At 56.4% G+C, this 16,782-nt stretch overlaps 1 protein-coding gene and 1 non-coding gene across 3 annotated transcripts in view; one reads left to right on the plus strand and one right to left on the minus strand.

Moving 5' to 3' along the window:
• The first annotated feature begins 6,113 nt into the window (after positions 1-6,113).
• ADAMTS2 (ADAM metallopeptidase with thrombospondin type 1 motif 2) overlaps positions 6,114-16,782 on the plus strand; it is a 205,018-nt gene continuing 194,349 nt past the window's right edge. Inside the window, exons 1-2 of one of the 2 annotated variants that reach the window (XM_074350140.1) lie at positions 6,114-6,390; positions 7,409-7,803. In XM_074350140.1, coding sequence (XP_074206241.1) covers positions 6,264-6,390; positions 7,409-7,803 — 522 coding nt within the window. In that variant the 5' untranslated portion in view covers positions 6,114-6,263. The remainder of the gene's footprint in view (positions 6,391-7,408; positions 7,804-16,782) is intronic. The other variant, XM_074350139.1, reaches the window with a different exon arrangement.
• Positions 9,773-9,848, minus strand: TRNAN-AUU (transfer RNA asparagine (anticodon AUU)). The gene is given in 2 exon segments: positions 9,773-9,808; positions 9,812-9,848. It is a non-coding gene; the product is annotated as a tRNA-Asn (tRNA).

A 16,782-nucleotide genomic window follows, 5' to 3' on the forward strand; every position in this document is an offset into this window, starting at 1 on the left:
GAGTAATTCCCCTCCCAGCCAGCCCCGCGGAGCAAGGCCCCCTGCCCAGGACGGCGGCACTGACAGGGCTGGGGAGACAATGCTCTCATTAGGAGATCTGCCTCGTTATTCCAAAGCAGCACTCGTGCTTTCGGCTTCCAGCAGGTGTTCGGGCTGCGCACGCCCGCCCTGCATTGACAAGTGCGTGATTGTGATCAGTGTGTGCGGGCTGCCGGAGACGCCCTGTCTGACCATCCAGAGAGAATGTCACTAGTGTCATCGCTCAGTTCCAGGCTGGGCTGATCACGTGGGTGCTGCCGCTGTGCCTGGGGGAGGTGACCGGGCGGTACTAGTGGGAGTGGCAGGGAAGAGGGGCAGGTCCCTCTTCGTAATGAGAGGGTAGATGGAGCCAGTGACCACTTTGTTGTGGGGGAAGGGAGGGGCCTCGATGATCCCGGGGCCCAGGCAAGAGATGCCAGATGTGAGCCCAGGAGGACTAGAGCAAGGGTGGGGGTGGAGTGGAGGTGGGGCCCGTGAGGAGCTGGGGCTCTGAGCCTCCCTGATGGAGGTGCCTGGGGGTTACCTCATGTACAGGGTAGAATGGACATGGCCGGGGGGGGGGTCTCCTGGCTGGGAATGGTCCTGGCTGCGTACACTCCTGAACTCATGGGGATGACTGGGACTGCCCAGGATGAGTGGGACCAGGGACATAGCTGAAGCGGAGTCATGTCTGTGGAGACAGAGTGGCATCCATCGAGACTGACTCTGAGGAGTAGCCAGAGACCTTGAGGACAGTAGGACAGTGCGAAGGGCAAGGCCTTCTCCTCCACGGGGCTGCCTAGAGCCGAATCAGCAGAGAGCCCTGCACGGGAAAATTTATTCCCACCCCCCTCAAAAAAACTTTAAAGCATTGCACACAAGATATAGGTATAGTTTTAATTTTTGGGGGATGATCAGAAGACGGGACGCTATTCTGCAGGGAGCAGAGGTGACCCGCTCCTCCATGAGCTCCCCTTTAAATACTCTGGGGACTTTGTGTCGGGTCTCAGCATTTCTGCAGACGAGGGACCACCTGGATCTGCTGGGAGGGAGACAGCCAAGAAGGACCTTCCCACTATCGATAGGGACTTGGGTGGCACCCGCTGGAGGAGCAGAGGACCCCCATGGAGCCCCCAGGGGCTGCACTGAAGGCCAAAGGCCCTCAGCTCTGCATCCAGTTTCTTCCCACTGCGTCTGGGCCTTTGGATTCCATGGTTAGTGCTCCTGCCAGCTCCAGCCAGAAGCTTTGGCCTCTTTAAGGTCCACACCCTAGATGCCGTGAACCCTGCAGGACTGGGCAGGACTGCAGTGGAAGGAATTTGGCACAAAGGGACGGCGATCTAGAGAGAATAAAGGCCTAGAGGCCAGGGACCCAGGGGTCTAGCAAGGCACTGGCCAGGGCCACCTGTGGCGCTCTGCAGACGCTGTGGTCTGGGAGGGGGACGTAACAAGAAGTCCAGTGAGGAGCACCTTTCACCGGGCAGGGGCAAGCCTGGGGCTGTGCTGTGCTCTCATTTGGAAACAAAGGCAAGCAAAGTGCTGGGGGGGCCTTGGGGCCCTCTAACATGACCTCTAACATGCATTCTGCCCCAGAGGGCTAATCCAGGCTTGTCCCAGAAACACGCCCACTCCCCACCCTCCAGCTGGCAGCTGGTTCAGTGCCAGGCAGGTGACCCAGCCTTGGCCCCCAGACCAGAGGGGGAGTCAGCCAGCCCATCTGGGAGAGAGGAGGACACCTGCATGTGGTTTGACCGTCCTGCTGCCTGGCCAGGGGCAAAGACGACAGCCCAGGTGGAGGGCTGAGCTCCGGAGCCGCCGCACCTGAGGACTTCCCGGTGCACAGATTGTGCATTTCCTTATGGTTTAGGCGGACTGTGTTAGCAGCCAGGGACATCTTAAGAGACCCAGAGGTCTTTCTCAGATGGAGGGGCTGGACCAAATGGCCCTCTGACCTCTGTGTCCTAGACCTGACCTAGACCCTGATCCAAGTGGGCCCAGGACATCAGTACCTGCCACACCCAGACCTTCCCTTGAAAAGTCTTGGGCCTTGCTGCCTCTCTGCTCGGTGGAGCACGTGAGGAAATCACAGGTGGGCACTGAGCTCTCATCCTTCACCGGATCGTTGCTGCTTAGATGGAGTCTGAGCCTCCAGCTGGTGCCTCTATGGAGAAGTGTTGACTGAGCCTGGATCCCCACGCCTCCAAACTTCAAGCACCTTGCTTTTCACTTCCAGGCAGAACTGATGGCACTGGTGGTGGGACACCTTGGTGTAGAACACGGCAATGAAAAAAGTTGCTGCCTGGGCACCACCTACATTTCCTCCTTTGCCTGACACAGCTCCCTGACAGGGTGTGTGAGTGTGCATGGGGCGGGGGGGGGGGGTAGGGAAGCTCAAGAAACTGCCAGAACCACGCCCCCAAAGGCCACCTGGCCGCCATGTTCTGTTTAATTAGTATTCCCCTGACATATTGCTTACCAAGGCCGCTCCTGGCCAGAATGCTGCCTGAGCATCTGACGGGGCCACTGCCAGCAGCAGAGGGGGACAGAACTGCTGTCTTCAGAGGCCCTCTGACAAGGTCACCAAGTCCTCATGGCTTGTTATACCCTGCCTACGGGTCCCCAGAGGACTGGGCAATCTAGATCCCTCCCACAGCCCCTGGGAGCTTGCTTGTCGGGAGGGAGGACGGCAGAACCTCACTGCCTCCATCTGCTTGGAGCCTGCAGTGCGGGCAGGGCCTGCCAAGGATGGTGACCTCGTCAAAGGGCAGAAGCACTCCTGGTTTCTGCGTGGCCACCAGGGGACAGGAATGGCTCTGATGAAGTCTGTGCTGGCACATGTGGCCTGGAAGTCAGAGGTGGAGCTGAGAGCCCCTCCCCTCCTCTTCAGAATAAGGCAGGGTATTGCTCCCACCCCAGAGCTGGGTGGGTACAGAGCAAGACCCTCTCCTTTCTTAATGCCACTGCTCTGAGGCACGTGCGGTGATTTGGGACACTCAAGATGACCAGCAAAGGTCCCCCATCCCCTTCTGCACCTCACGCTGTTGGGAAGATTTTAAAGGGATTGAAGTTGTTCTCATCCCTTCCCCAACAGCATGGGGCTGTTCTAGATCAAGGCTGCAACGCTGCCCAGGACAGTAACAATTGTGAGCCGGTGTAGGACAATAGGGAGTGGTGGGGACTGTGTCAAGCAGGAGAATGTAAGTCAGACCTAAAGACATTCAAGTTCAACTAAAAATAAACATACATGACACGTACTAAATAGGTGCTCCAGCTGAGTTGACCCTGTGGTGCTTGGTTTGTCTTCGGGATCTAGACTGAAAAAGTAGACTTGAATGAAGAAATACTGGGGATTCCTGGAGCAGAAGGTGGGGGGACTAGAGGGAGAGGCAAGTACCAGTGGGTGGGGCAGCATTTTCCAGAAGAGGAAGGAAGAGGAGAGATCTGAACCATGGAGGTTTGAAGAAGTAGGAGGTGCCTTTTTTTTTTTTTTTTTAGCTGAGGACAAGTGACCAGGAAGCTGGGATGGGTTCCCAAGGACCCCCTACATGGAGGCTTCAACTGTAAGTTTCAACGCATGTGTGACTGATTCATCCACTCAGCCTAGGGGGTGTCACTGTGGGGACTAAAGGATGAGCTGGTCAAGGGCAGCGGTCTGCCTCCCACTCACAAGAGGTCTGTGTCTGGGTGGAGCCCCAAGAAGCTGGGGGCGATGTGGGAAGAAATAACTGCCAGGAGTGTCTCAAGAGTGTCAGAGAGACAAAGCCTCTTTCCAAAAAAAAAAAAAAAAAAATCCTAGAGTTGGTTTTCTAAAGTGTGCCAGATAATTTAGTTACGAGGACCAGTCAGAAAATATCATTGATTCACAAAGTGAGAGAGTCGTTCCTTCTCAATTCTCCTTAAACTTCTGATCGCATCAAAGGACAGGGCTCCGTCTCGGCTTGTCCGTCTTACCGCTTTCCCCATACTGGTGAATCAGTGTCAGCCTCAGTGTCTTTTGCAGGCAGCAGTATTTAGAATTTGGTAACAGTTTTTTTTTGTTTGTTTCATGTATGTGTTTTTAGCAGCTATCTTTGATTTGTGGCGAGATGTTGGCTTCTCCGTTTATGCGGGTGATTTAAAGTCTCTTTTGAAAACTTAAGTACATGATCAAGTACTGTATAAAGAAATAATGGCAGTGGGAGGATTATGGTAATGACCATAAACCTGGCAGGGAAGTGAGTGAGGTCGTAGGACTTCACCCTTGAAGTAGGTTCATTGGGTCTCATGCATCTTTTGAGGAGGATGAAAACAGGACAAACACAGGGGGAAGGAAGAATGGAAGAGTGTCATGGGTTCCAAGACAGCACCTAGCTGGACCCAACTCTGGGCTGCCTGGCTCCCTCAGCCTTCAGGATTCAACCCATACCACTTCTTACGGGAAGCCTTCCAGGATCCCTGGCTTGGGAGTCATCTCTTCCCATACAGTGACCAACCACTTTCTCAAGAACTAGCTGTGTCATCAGAGGTCAGAAAAGTGGATGCCTGCTGGGGGTAGGGAAAGGGGACCTGTGGCAAACTGCAGGGCATGTGCCCCATTTAATGGCTGATAAACAGAAATGTGCAGGCCTGGGGTGGCCACACCTTCCAATTCCTCAAGAGAATTCAACAGTCTAAATTCTCATGTGAAATTTCACCATTTTTAATGTTGACCACAAATGCCTGGGGGCTGGATCTTGTCTTGGGCACCCTCAGGTGACACAGAGGGCAGCTTCCAGGTGAAAGCCGTCAGGGTCTTGAAAATGATGGAACTGAGGATATGATCACAGCTAGAGCAAGCTGTCCAAGTCATGTGTTTTCCCCATAAGATGGGGCTCTCCTGGCGGGCAGGGAGGAACCTGAGTCATCAGGCCCTGCCTGACCAAGGCCAACCCCAAAGTCCTGGTCACAGAGGCCTGGGGCAGCGTGAATGATATCCAGAGGAACAGGTGTCCATCCTCTGGGGAAGTGAGGCTGAAGTCTGGGGTCATGTAGCAGAGGTGTTCCTGCAGACACATGCTTGGGAGTGGGTTCCCAGGGGGGACCTGGTGAGGGAAGGTCACTGTGCTAGGGGACAGCATGCCTGGTAGGGCAGTGACTCCAGGCGGTGGGAGGATGAGGACTGTGCTGGGGAGGAGGGATTCTGGCTGGGAATGGACTTTGACAGCAACCTGGCTCCAGAATGGAGAGGGATGCCTTGGATGCAGAGTTGGAAAAGGTGGGCAGAGCCTATAGACACTGTTTCAGGCAGAGCCTGGGGGAGTGCAAAGGCCAGGAGTCTAGAATGCCCATGCAGGATCCGGGAGAGGTGAGGGAGGCAATCTGACCGAGTTCCAGCAGGCAGGGCCCAGGTCTACGTGGATGAGACTGTGCTCAGGGGCAGCAATGGAGGGGTGGGGAGGCACATGGAGAGGGGCAGTGACTTCAGGCAAGGAGGAGTTGGGACTGAGGGAACCTTGCCTCACTCTGTAAGGGTAAAAGTTGATCTTTGGGGTGGCTCCTGCGGTGCACGCCCGCTCCTGTAAAACTATCTTCCCGTCTCAGGGGTCTCCACCTGGTCAAAGGCCCAGCTCAGCCCCGTGGCCCGGTAATCGGCCTCCCCACCCCTTCCCAGCCTGTGCCCCGACTTGGCCCAGGGCGCATAGAGAGGGCGAGGCGGCCTCCCGCACCCCAGGGCTGACGGTTGGGTCCTGGGTGTCCCGAGGACTCTTTGGGTGGGGATGGGCGGGCGGGCGCCGCACCTCCGAGGTTGCGCGCCACGAGGGCGCGGGGCGCACCGAGGGTGGCCGGCGGCAGGGCTCCCCCGGCCCGGCCCGCGGCGCTTCTCTGCCGCCGCCTCGGGGTGTCTCTGCTTCGCTACGAGCCGGGAACCGCGGCGGCGACGGCGCGAGGAGGGGAGCGGGCGGTGGCGGCGGTGGCGGCAGCGGCGGCGGCGGCGGCCGCGCCAAGAAGCGCCGGGTCACCGCAGGCTGAGGCGCCCGCCGTCCCCGCCCTCCCCCTCGCTCTCCTTCTCCCTCCCTCCCGCCTCCCTCGCTCGCTCGCTCCTTCCCTCTCCCCGCCTCCCCTCCGCGCTCCCCCGCCCTCCCCTCCGCGCCTCGCCTCCTCCGCCCCGCGCCCTGCGGTGCTGCAGCTGCGGGCGGCTCCAGCTGCCCCCAGATGTGGGCTGGGCGGCGCGCGGGGAACTTTCGCGCCGGCTGCGAGTGCGGGGCCCCGGCTGCGGTCCGGCTGCCATGGATCCGCCGGCGGGAGCCGCTCGCCGCCTGCTCTGCCCCGCGCTGCTGCTACTGCTACTGCCGCCGCTCCTGCTGCCGCCGCTGCCCGCGGACGCCGGGCTCGCCGCCGCCGCCGACCCCCCAGGTAGGTGCGGCCCGGCCCCCAAGCCCCGCGACCCCAGCCGGCCGGGCTCCTCCCCGGCCCGCATGCCCCACCGCCCCCTCCCCAGGCGTCGTCCAGCCCGACTTGGGCAAACTCCGCGCTCCCCGCCCGGGGCCAAGTTGGCCAACTTCAGGGCCGGGTCGGTCGCGCAGGGGGAGCCCCGCGGCGCACCCGGGCGTCATGGGCCGGGGGGAGCCTCGGAGCGCTTGCGGCTCCCGGGACGCCGAGGATGGAGACCGAGGGCCGGGAAAGCCCCGCGGCGGAGAGCGCAGCGCCAAGCCCCAGCGGGTCCGGGGGAGCCAGGGCGAGGCGGCGCCCGGGCTTGCGTCCGGGGACGCTCGGGAGGAGCCGGGTGCCGAGCGCGCCTCCTTGGGCCCTGAGGATTGGTTGGGGCGCCCCGGAGGGAATCCTCCAAGATCTGAAGGACCCTGCTCCACCCCTCCCTGTCCTCGGGCGCGCGGGAAGGGGGACTGGCAGCGGACAGACCCCGAGCTAGACACGGAGGACAGGCCGCCCGTGTCCGGGGGAGCCGAGTCCTCGCCGCTCCGGAGGCAAGCGGTGAGGGCACTCGGGCGGCAAGGGCCGCTGAGAGGTAGAGGCGCACGGGTAGGAGGTCAACGGGGAATGGCTTCGGAGCAGTCCCACGTCCTGCCAAGGACGGTAGGTTCAAGGGGCGGGGGACGCTCTGACGGGCTGCCCCCTGGGGGACTGTGAAAAGCTTCGGAGCCCCAACCCAGAACGGGGCAGGAGGCAGAGTCCTGGGTTGGCAGGGTCCCAGAGGGGGTCAGCCTGGGGGTGGCGGGGCTCCGGAGTGGTGGCCCTGTTAACGCTCTTTCCCTTTTGGAAGAAGGCCGGGGAGGTGCAGACTAGTTTCTGGGGGTTGCCTAGTGGAATGCCCTTCCCTTCGCAGTGGGGGCAGGGCTTGGGGGGATGCTGGACTCGGCGCCGGGGCTCCGGGGCTCTGAGGTCTCTGCGGGTCTAACGCCCCTTCCCTTTGCAGGCGGGCCCCTGGGGCACGGAGCTGAGCGCATCCTGGCGGTGCCGGTGCGCACTGACGCCCAGGGCCGTTTGGTGTCCCACGTGGTGTCGGCGGCGACGGCCCAGGCTGGGGTACGGACCCGCAGGGCCGCCACAGTGCAGACCCCGGGCTTCCCTGGAGGCAGTGAGGAGGACCCTGGCGGCCGCCTCTTCTACAATGTCACGGTCTTCGGCCGAGACCTGCACCTGCGGCTGCGGCCCAACGCCCGCCTCGTGGCGCCCGGGGCCACGGTGGAGTGGCAGGGCGAGTCGGGTGCTACCCGGGTGGAGCCGCTGCTTGGAACCTGCCTCTATGTCGGAGACGTGGCCGGCCTGGCTGAAGCCTCCTCCGTGGCGCTCAGCAACTGCGACGGGCTGGTGAGTACGCACTTCTCTCCCTCCTTCCTGTCCATTGCCCTCCCGTGGGTTTTGGAAGCCTGTTATCTGGGAGTCCCCTCGGAGGGCACGACCTGTACGGAGGACCGTCTTTGCACCACGATGCTTAGAGACCGCTGGGCCAGGACTTAAGGGGCTGGCTGGAAGGCAGGTTGTTTTGATTGGTTCTAGAGGGTGATTTATGCAGGGGGAGGGCCACGTTTCCAAAGTGCTTATCAAGTAGCAGAGTGGTCTCCCTCATGCCTGCAGGCACAGATCTTGGCGTAGCATCCAGGTGATTGTGTATCTCTGAGTGTGTGCATCTGCACGTATGTGTTGGAGTGCTGGCGCGTACTCGTGTCTGGGTACCTGTGCACCTGTGTGCACGTGTGAATGTGCCATTGTGTTTAGTCCATGTGTGTACCTGCAGGTGTCTGCTCATTTGGGTGTTGGTGTCTGTGCAGCGTGTTGCTATGCATTTTAGCGTGTGTGATATGTGTGTGGGGGCACACGTGCTGGCAGCCGGTCTTGTTTTTGTGCGTGCTAGTGGTGCCAGCCTAGGGAGCAGGCAGTGATGCTGAAGTGCCCAATGATCCCTCTGTCCCCTGGCTGACCAGGAACCACTGATTTTTATGCTGTGGTTTCCTGTGGAACTTCAGCTGGTTGGTTATTTGAAAAGTCGGTTTTCCCTCTATTTTGAGCCAAGGGGAGTATTTGGAAATGCGGGCTCTGGTGTCCGTGGGCAGCCCCTGGAGGACAGGAGAGACTGGAGAGGGGGTCCCTTCTGGGATTGCCTGGGCCACCCAGTGTGACCAAAGCCCTGGGAAGTTCTGCATCTGGGGGCCTAGAGGGACCATGGCTGGGCATAAGGGGCCCTTGGAGGAAGCCTGGATCGATGCTCAGGGAGGAGGCTGACATTGGCGGTGCTCTGTCTGGTTGCCCTGGGGCCTGGCACGCGGCAGAAGCCACTGCAGCTTTCTATTTTGGATTGGGTGTGCGGTGGTCAGGCTGGCTGTGCCCGCCAGACAGCTGAGGCCGCCCACCCTGGGTTCCGCTCTAACTGCTGCTCTGAGCGAGTGGCCGCCCTCCCAGCGCTGCTGGCCCCGAGCCCCCGTCCTCAGGCTCGCCCTGCAGGCTGCAGAGCCAGCAATCACAGCAGAGTCCCGCAACCACTGGCGTTCTTTTTATGGAGACACAGGAAATGTCACTTGTTGCTTCTTCGGAAAATCACTGCCTTTGGCTGGATCTAGTTGGAACCTGGGCGTGTCGCAAACAACTATAAATGTCCTTGGAGGAGCTGGGTTAACGTGGGGCAGCCCTTTATATCTCTGTTGTCTCTGAGGATGTACCGGGTTTCACAGGTGTATCTCATTTTACCCTGGAGGTGAATTTCCTAAATAAAAGGAAACTGGTGCTGGGGACTGAGGGGGTGTGCAGTGGGGCTGAGCTGGGGCCCGGGGAGTGGGCATGGAGGAGTCTGTTGGTGGGCCAGCTCCTGTGTGCTAAGTAATTCTTGATGGAGTGCATTTCAGGGAGCCTTTGTCAGTGTATCATTCATTCGTCTGTTCCTTCTGTGATCTGTTTGTTCAGCCAGCAGCTCCTTGCGCATTTGTCCTCCGGACTGGACAGAGATGTGGCTGGTCTGGTGCCACTTGGGACACACTGCTCAGCTGATGGGCTGAGGCCCACTCCGGTCAGGGCTCTGAGAGCATGCTCCTGGGGACTATTTGAAGAATGAATTGCCAGAGGGCAAAGGTGCAGAGGGGAGAGGGTGTGCAGAGAGTACCAGCTGTACATCGGCTTGGTTGGGATGGGCACGGTGAGATGTCACATGTCCCGGACACACACCAGCAGAAGTGCAAGACAGAGCTGGAGAGAAGACCGGAGTTGGAAGAGGGGCTGGGGTCTTTTTCATCTCATTTTTCCTTTTCTTTCTTTCTTTTTTAAAAGTTATTTTTGTTGTTGTTGTTAGTGGAGGTACTAGGGATTGAACCCAGGACCTCATGCATGCTAATAAGCATGTGCCCTACCACTGAGCTATACCTGCCCCTTCCTTTCTTTCCTTCTTTCTTTCCTTCTTTCCTTCTTCCTTCCTTCCTTCCTTCCTTCCTTCCTTCCTTCCTTCCTTTCTTTCTTTCTTTCTTTCTTTCTCTTTCTTTCTTTCTTTCTTTCTTTCTTTCTTTCTTTCTTTCTTTCTTTCTTTCTTTCTTTCTTTCTTTCTTTCTTTCTTTCCTTTCTTTTCTTCCTTTCTTCCTTCCTTCCTTTTCTTTCTCTATTTCTCTCTTTCCCTTTCTTTCCTCCCTTCCTTCATTCTTCCCTTTCTCTCTCTCTCCCTCTCTCCCTCCCTCTCACCCTTTCCTTTCTTCCTTTTTGATGTGTGTGTCTGTTCTGATTTTATACCAATTAATTCCTTAGCCCTTTTAGTCTCTCTGTGCATCAGTGATAGGCCCATTTGCTAAGGGCCTGGGGTTTAAACATCATGTTTCTGGTCTTTACAGTGACCCTGCAGAGGAGGGTTCTTCATTCCTGGTTCCCAGTTGGGCAGCTGAAGCTCTGGAAGGTTGAATGACTTGCCCAAGGCCACACAGCCCGTGGTGGCAGGAGTCTGACCTGGTTCTGTCCAGACCCTTCTGCCATGATGCTCCTAAGTCTGGGCAGGTAGAAAATCCTGAGACATGGTAACAGAGGCCGTAATCCCTGTGCACTCCCGCTCAACAGTCCTTACGTGGCTATGTGCACCTCACCCTCCCAGCAACGATGCCACACAGCCCCTTTTCTGCAGCTCCTGCTCTTGCTTTGTAGACAGTGAAACACACTGAAGCAGGTATGTCAGGCTGTGGTGTGTGTGCAAGTCCCCAGGGATCTTGTTAAAATGCAGGTGTTGAGTCTGCATGTCCGGGGGTGGGGGTTGAGCTCCCAGGCTGATTGCTCCTGGGCCTCAGGCTTCCCTCTGAGAAGTGAGGCTTTGCAGCCCCATTTCTGCCAAGGAGTTCCACAAGACTGCACCACAAGTTGCTCCGAGCAAGTGGGGTTCAATCCACAAGCGGTGTGGGAAACGCTGCACCTTGCTTTCAGCCTGGGAGACTCAAGGAGGCCCACAAGGATCTCTGAGAAGCTCTGTAATAAAGAAACCCCTCAAACTCTGTGTAATGCAGCACTGCTCACACAGATGGGACCACGGGACCCCTTTGCAGAACATGTGGAACTAGCCTTCCTGGAAGATGTGCAGAGAAACCACGGAGCAGGATTGTGGCCTTGTGGTCCTGTAGCTTAAGTTATGCCTCTTCTGAGAGCCATAGGCTCTTTCAGGCCTATTGTCCTGCCCCTAGCCTGGGACACATATTTGTTCACTTACTTGCTTGGCACTGAGTTTGTTTCTCTACCTTAACGGAAGCTTTATTTTCTGTGGAAGCTTTGTTTTTTATTTAGCATGAGGGGATTCTTATTCTCAGATCCTTTCAGTCACAAGCGAAAGAAAACTCTGGTCAATTTAGATTGAACAGAAACGGGAAGTTATCAGCTCACATAATGATCAGTCTTCAGGCATGGCTGGATCCAGGTGCTCCCGCCAGGTCCTAAGGACCCTTGCTGTCTCTTGCCTCTGCCTCCTTGTGTGTTGGCTTTGTTCTCAGGTGGAGTCCTTCTCTGGTGAGTCAAGGGGCCCCAGCAGTGCCGGCTGACATCTCTTTCTGATAATTCCAGCTGAGTCCTGGGGATCACTCTAGGCAGGCTGGGATCAGATGCCCCCATGAGAATCAGGACATGGTGTTTGCAGAATCCCATGGATCAAGGGTGCAAGGGGTGCTGCTCCCTAAAGTGATATGAGGTTGGGACCTGGGCCTGCCATGGTGCAAATTCTATGAGAATCGGTCAAGGTGCAGACTCAGGAAATGCCACATAAAGATGTGCTTCATAAGATACAGCGTGCACTTTATTTCCAGAGAGGCTGCTAGATGTGGTTTCCAGGTTCTTTACAGCCTTTAGACAGATATTGTTCATCAAACTCACAGGGAAAGGTTAAAGTTTGCCTTTTCACGATGTGTGAGAAAATAAGGCTTAACAAAGGATTCTTGTATATCTCATTGCTACGGAAGACTTTTCTAGTACCTCTCGGTACATGATAGGTGTGCTAATTTCACATTTTTTTTTAAATTGGAGTATAGTCAGTTACAATGTGTCAATTTCTGGTTGTACAGCGTAATTTTCCCGTCATATATATATTCATTTTCATATTCCTTTTGATGAAAGGTTGTTACAAGATATTGAGTATAGTTCCCTGTGCTGTACAGAAGAAATTTGTTTATCTATTTTTATATATAGTAGTTAATAATATTTGCAAATTTCAAACTCCCAAATTTATCCCTCCCCCTCTCACCCCAGGAACCATAAAACTGTTCACTATGTCTGCGAATCTGTTTCTGTTTTGTAGAAGAGTTTATTAGTGTCTTCTTATTTCCTTTTTAGACTCCACATTGAGTGATATCATATGGTACTTTTCTTTCTCTTTTTGGCTTACTTCATTTCGAATGTCACATCATTCTTACATGCTCAGTGAAAACCCAATGAGAAGCCTGTTGACATAAAAAGTAATAACAGTACATCATAGTTTACTGTGCCCCTGTTACGTGCCAGGCTTTCTGCTGAGTACCTTATGCTAAATCAGCTTGATTAATCCTCACAACACCCTATGGAGTACGGCTAATATTATCCCCATTCTTCAGATGAATAAACCGAGGCTCCAAAAGCCGATATAACTTGCTTCGGGCTTTGCAGTACTTAAACGCCTGTTTGGTCCCAAGACCACGCTCACTACATCTCACTGCCTTCTTTGTGTGCCAACAAAAAGAATAAAAATGAAGAAATGCATTTCTTTAAAACATGAGGAAATGTTTTACCTTTTCTATTTTGACTCCTGGAGACCTTCTCAGTCAGGGGCCTAGACTGTTGTCAGTGTCAGTGAGTGGGGGCTGGGCGCAGGTCTCATGGCCGAGTGGCTTGGTGACTCGCTGCTGACCTGCTCAGGGCTGCAGCTCCTTTAAGGTGGCCTGAGTCCTCATGGCTGGACGATGGCCGTGGAGGCTCCAGGAGGATGGAAGTACCCTGGCCCACCTCCACCTCCTCTGTTCGGTGCAGCTCAGGGGACGTCACCGGTCAGCATGGCCATCCATCAGTGACGCCTCCTTAGGCTGGGGGGTGACTCTGTGCGGCAGTTCAGAGAAGGGGGTTCAGAGGAGCCCAAGGGCTGCTGCCTTGTGGGATGGGGCTCCCCTGCTGGGCTGCCGTCCTGGCCAGGTGCCTACTCTGTCCAGTCTTGATGGGCAGTAAAAGTCACTAAGGGCCTCAGAGAGAAGTCATTTGCTGACCTAAGGGACCGAGTTGAGTTTCATTTTTCCTAACAAAGCTGCTCTCTTCGCAGCCACACCCTGGGCTCCAGCTGGTTCAGGTGCTAGAGTTGGGGGGGCAGGTGCAATACACTTGGGCTGTGGGGCTGGGGTAAGGAGTGTATGGGACTTGCAGCTGCCCCTTGTAGGGTCTTCCTTTGTCTCACCCTGCCTTGGCCCTGCCTGGAGGGCAATGAAAAGGTCTAGGAACACTGAAGAGGGGCTGCGGGAATGTCCGGGTTCCCTGGGTGTCGGGGCTTCTCAGGTCAGAGGAGCACTTGCTTGGCCCCTGCTCTTGGCATGCTATGCAGGTGCCCATGGTGGCCTCAGCCTCCTCCATGGCTTACTCTCCTTGTTGTTTAAGACTCATTCAGCTTAAGTGACAAAGAACCAACTTACAAGGGATGCAACAAACACAGGATGTCATGGGCCCAGTTATCTTTGAGGTCCTGAGGAGTTTCAGCTTCAGGCATGGCTGGATCAAGGGGCTTGGGGCTGGTTTCAGAACATGTCTTCTGCCTTTCAGCTCTGCCAGTGTCTGTGTTCATCTCAGGATGGCCCTCCCCATGGAAGGGTCCATCGGCAGCTCCTGACATAACTTGCCTTCCATGGTTGTAGTCTCTTGGAAATGGAGAGCACTCCTTTCTGGATGGTTCCTGCTAGAATCCTGGGAAGGCTTCTGATGGGCACTGCTTGGGTTACAGGCCCATCTTTAAATCAATCGCTGTGATGTGGGCCTGGCCCGAGGCTCTTGCTTACCTCACATTTGGGGCTGAGTGTGAGGGTCAGATCCCCAAACTCTGGAATGGATTGAGGTTTTATGATAAAAACAAGAGGGAGGAGCAGCGTGCTGGGCCGCCACACTCCACCCAGACCTGCCTGCCCAGCTGCCTCCCGGGCTCCTTCCTTGGGCCCCCCCATGCTTCTGAGATGGAATGCGGATCTCTCCACTCTCCCCCAGACCTCACCCTTCACTTGGGCAGGAATCCCAGGATCGCCCCCTCCCCTCCCTCTCCACGACCCCCACCTCCAGCTGGTCATCATCTTGGACATCTCTGGACGTCACCCCCGTTCCCATCGCTCCACCACGCCTGACTCCAAGCCCTGTCTTTCGCTCCTGTGACCCTCAGCCTCTCCAAATCGGAGCAGCTCTTTCCCCACACAGCTGCCAGACTGATTTTTATAAACCACACATTAAATCATGTCACTCCTTTGCTTAAGACCTTTCAATAGTTCTTATTCCCCATAAAAAAAAAAAATCCAAACCTGGAAAAAAAATTCAGACCCACCGTCCTGGCATACAGGGCTCCCCATGGCCTGACCTAGTAACCGCCAGTCTTGTCTGTCACTGTGTGTCCCTCATGCCTCCAACACTGGGCACTCCCATCTTAGGGCCTTTGCACAGGCTGTGCCCTCACCCCGACCACTCTTATCCTTCCCTCTTTACCTGACTCAATCTGTAGATCTCAGCTACATGGCACTCCACCCGGGACGCTGTCCCGGACACTCACGTGCCGTGTTGCATCCACGCTTCACAGGCAGCTTGTACGTGGCTATGTCTGCAGGGCCCAGCTCCACTGGGTGGGGCTCCGCTGGGAGCCGTGAAATGAGCATGCTCGGGGAGTGTGGTGGCCCAGCATCCTGCTACTGTACAGGGAAGAGTGGGGGACTCATCCCCAAGACCCTGTGCCCCCCATACTGGGGCTGGCCCACCTCTCCTTGTCTCGTTTGCTGCAGACCCCAGGATGGAGAACCGCAGGCCCCCTTGGAGAATGGCCAAAGGCCCCACCTCTTTTCCCGCAGGAAAGCACTTGTGCATGCATGTGGTTTTGCACGGTTTTCTTGCCCCGAACTCGGAGTTCATGCAACCTGAGTTCAAAACCCCTGGTCTAAATGAAACTAAGTAAGAGAGGGAAGCCCCTTTGGACCTGCTGGGAGGGAGTTTTGGAGGGCCGGTAAGGAGACCTTCGGCCAGGCTCTGGCAGGTCCCCATGAAGCCCTGGGCAGATCCTCCTGCCATGAGCCTTAGTTCACCCAGGTGGCAAGTGAGGCTGGATCAGCCATTTCTGGGACCCTTTTAGGGCAACTCCAGGTGTCTTAGGGGCCAAATGGGGACCAACTGAAGGGACCAGGTTGATGGAGGGAGAGATGGGGACCCTGGCCAGTCTATGCCCTGCCTCCCTTTATAGATTGTTGTCCCTCAGGACCACAGGCTCCTTGCTACTGTACCCTCAGATGTTTCTTCAGAGAAGCTGCATTTCTGAGTCTTGCTATTGCACAGGGAGATGGATCCAGTGGGAACCCAGTGGGCCCTGTGGTCCCCTGACCAGACTTCCAGAGGCTGATGTGGAAATGTTGGGGGCTGCGCCAGCAGCAGGGTCGTTAGGTGGGGGCTCCCAGCAGGCAGGGGCTGTCTTGGAGAACTTGCTGCCTTCCTTCATCGCAGCTGCCCCTGCCCCTTTCTGGGGCAGCCACAACCTCCTGGCCAGCCTCATCACCACTTCTCACTGAGTGCAATCTGTGGGCAGGGAAGGGACTTCTCAGGTGCGCTGACCTGTGGCTGCCATGGTGGAGAAGGCTGGCTGGTCGGGGATTTGTGCTAGAGGTGGGAAAGCCGCCGCCCATAGCCCCTCAGAATGAGGTATACACACCTGTGGTCTGAAACCCAGACTCCCCAGGCTTCAGCAAGTAAGGCATTTGAAGGCGCCTAGGGTAGCCAGAATCTTAGAGACAGCGGGTGGAGTGGTGGTTGTCAGGTGCTGGAGGAGGGGGATGGGGAGCTGATTCACAGGTACAGAGTTTCAGTTTTAGCAGAAGGAAGGAGTTCTGGAGATGGATGGTGGTGATCATTGCACAGCGTTATGAACATATTTGATACCACTGACCTGTACGCTTAGAAATGGTTAAGATGGTATATTTTATGTGTATTTTATCCCCCATAAAAGGCATCTGGGGACTGGTGGGATTGGATAGGTAGTTCAGGGGTGGAGTGGTGTCCTTTGCACCCTGCTCACCCAGCTCCCACCGCTCCGTGACTGTTCCCTGGCGGACCGGAGGCTGCAGCTGCCCCCACACCCCTTACCACCCGAGGCACAACCAAGTGCAGAAGGGAAGCAGTCTACTTTTTGGAGGTTCCTGCTGCAGTTCTGAGCTTCACTCTGATTGGATGGGCTTGGGTCACGGAGTCTCTCCATAGCCAATCACTGTGGCCTGGGAATGCCCTGTGCTGACTGGCTCTGGGCTGAGTCACATGCTCCACCCCTGACCTGGAATGAGGTTCAGGGGGCCAGGGGTGCTGGGACCACCTCCCAAGGCTGAGCAGCAGCTTTCTGCCTGCCTCTCTGTCTATGAGCTGAGGGTCCTGCACCCACGCTCCTGAGGATGCCCAGCAGCCAGCAGCTGTCCCTCTGCAGGGGGCGATCAGATCAGGGTCTATATGATCTACCTCTGCTCACTGCATGGACCCAATCCCTGCAATCATCCTGTGTGCCAGCCACCGTTGCCCCCCATTTTACAGATGAGGAAACCGAGGCTCCAGTAAGTTACTTGGATATGTGGGGCTCCCCTGTGTGGGTCACCTCTCCTCTTGGATCCTCTGGGG

This window comes from Camelus bactrianus, chromosome 22 (assembly GCF_048773025.1).
Source record: "Camelus bactrianus isolate YW-2024 breed Bactrian camel chromosome 22, ASM4877302v1, whole genome shotgun sequence".
Lineage (NCBI taxonomy): Eukaryota > Metazoa > Chordata > Mammalia > Artiodactyla > Camelidae > Camelus > Camelus bactrianus.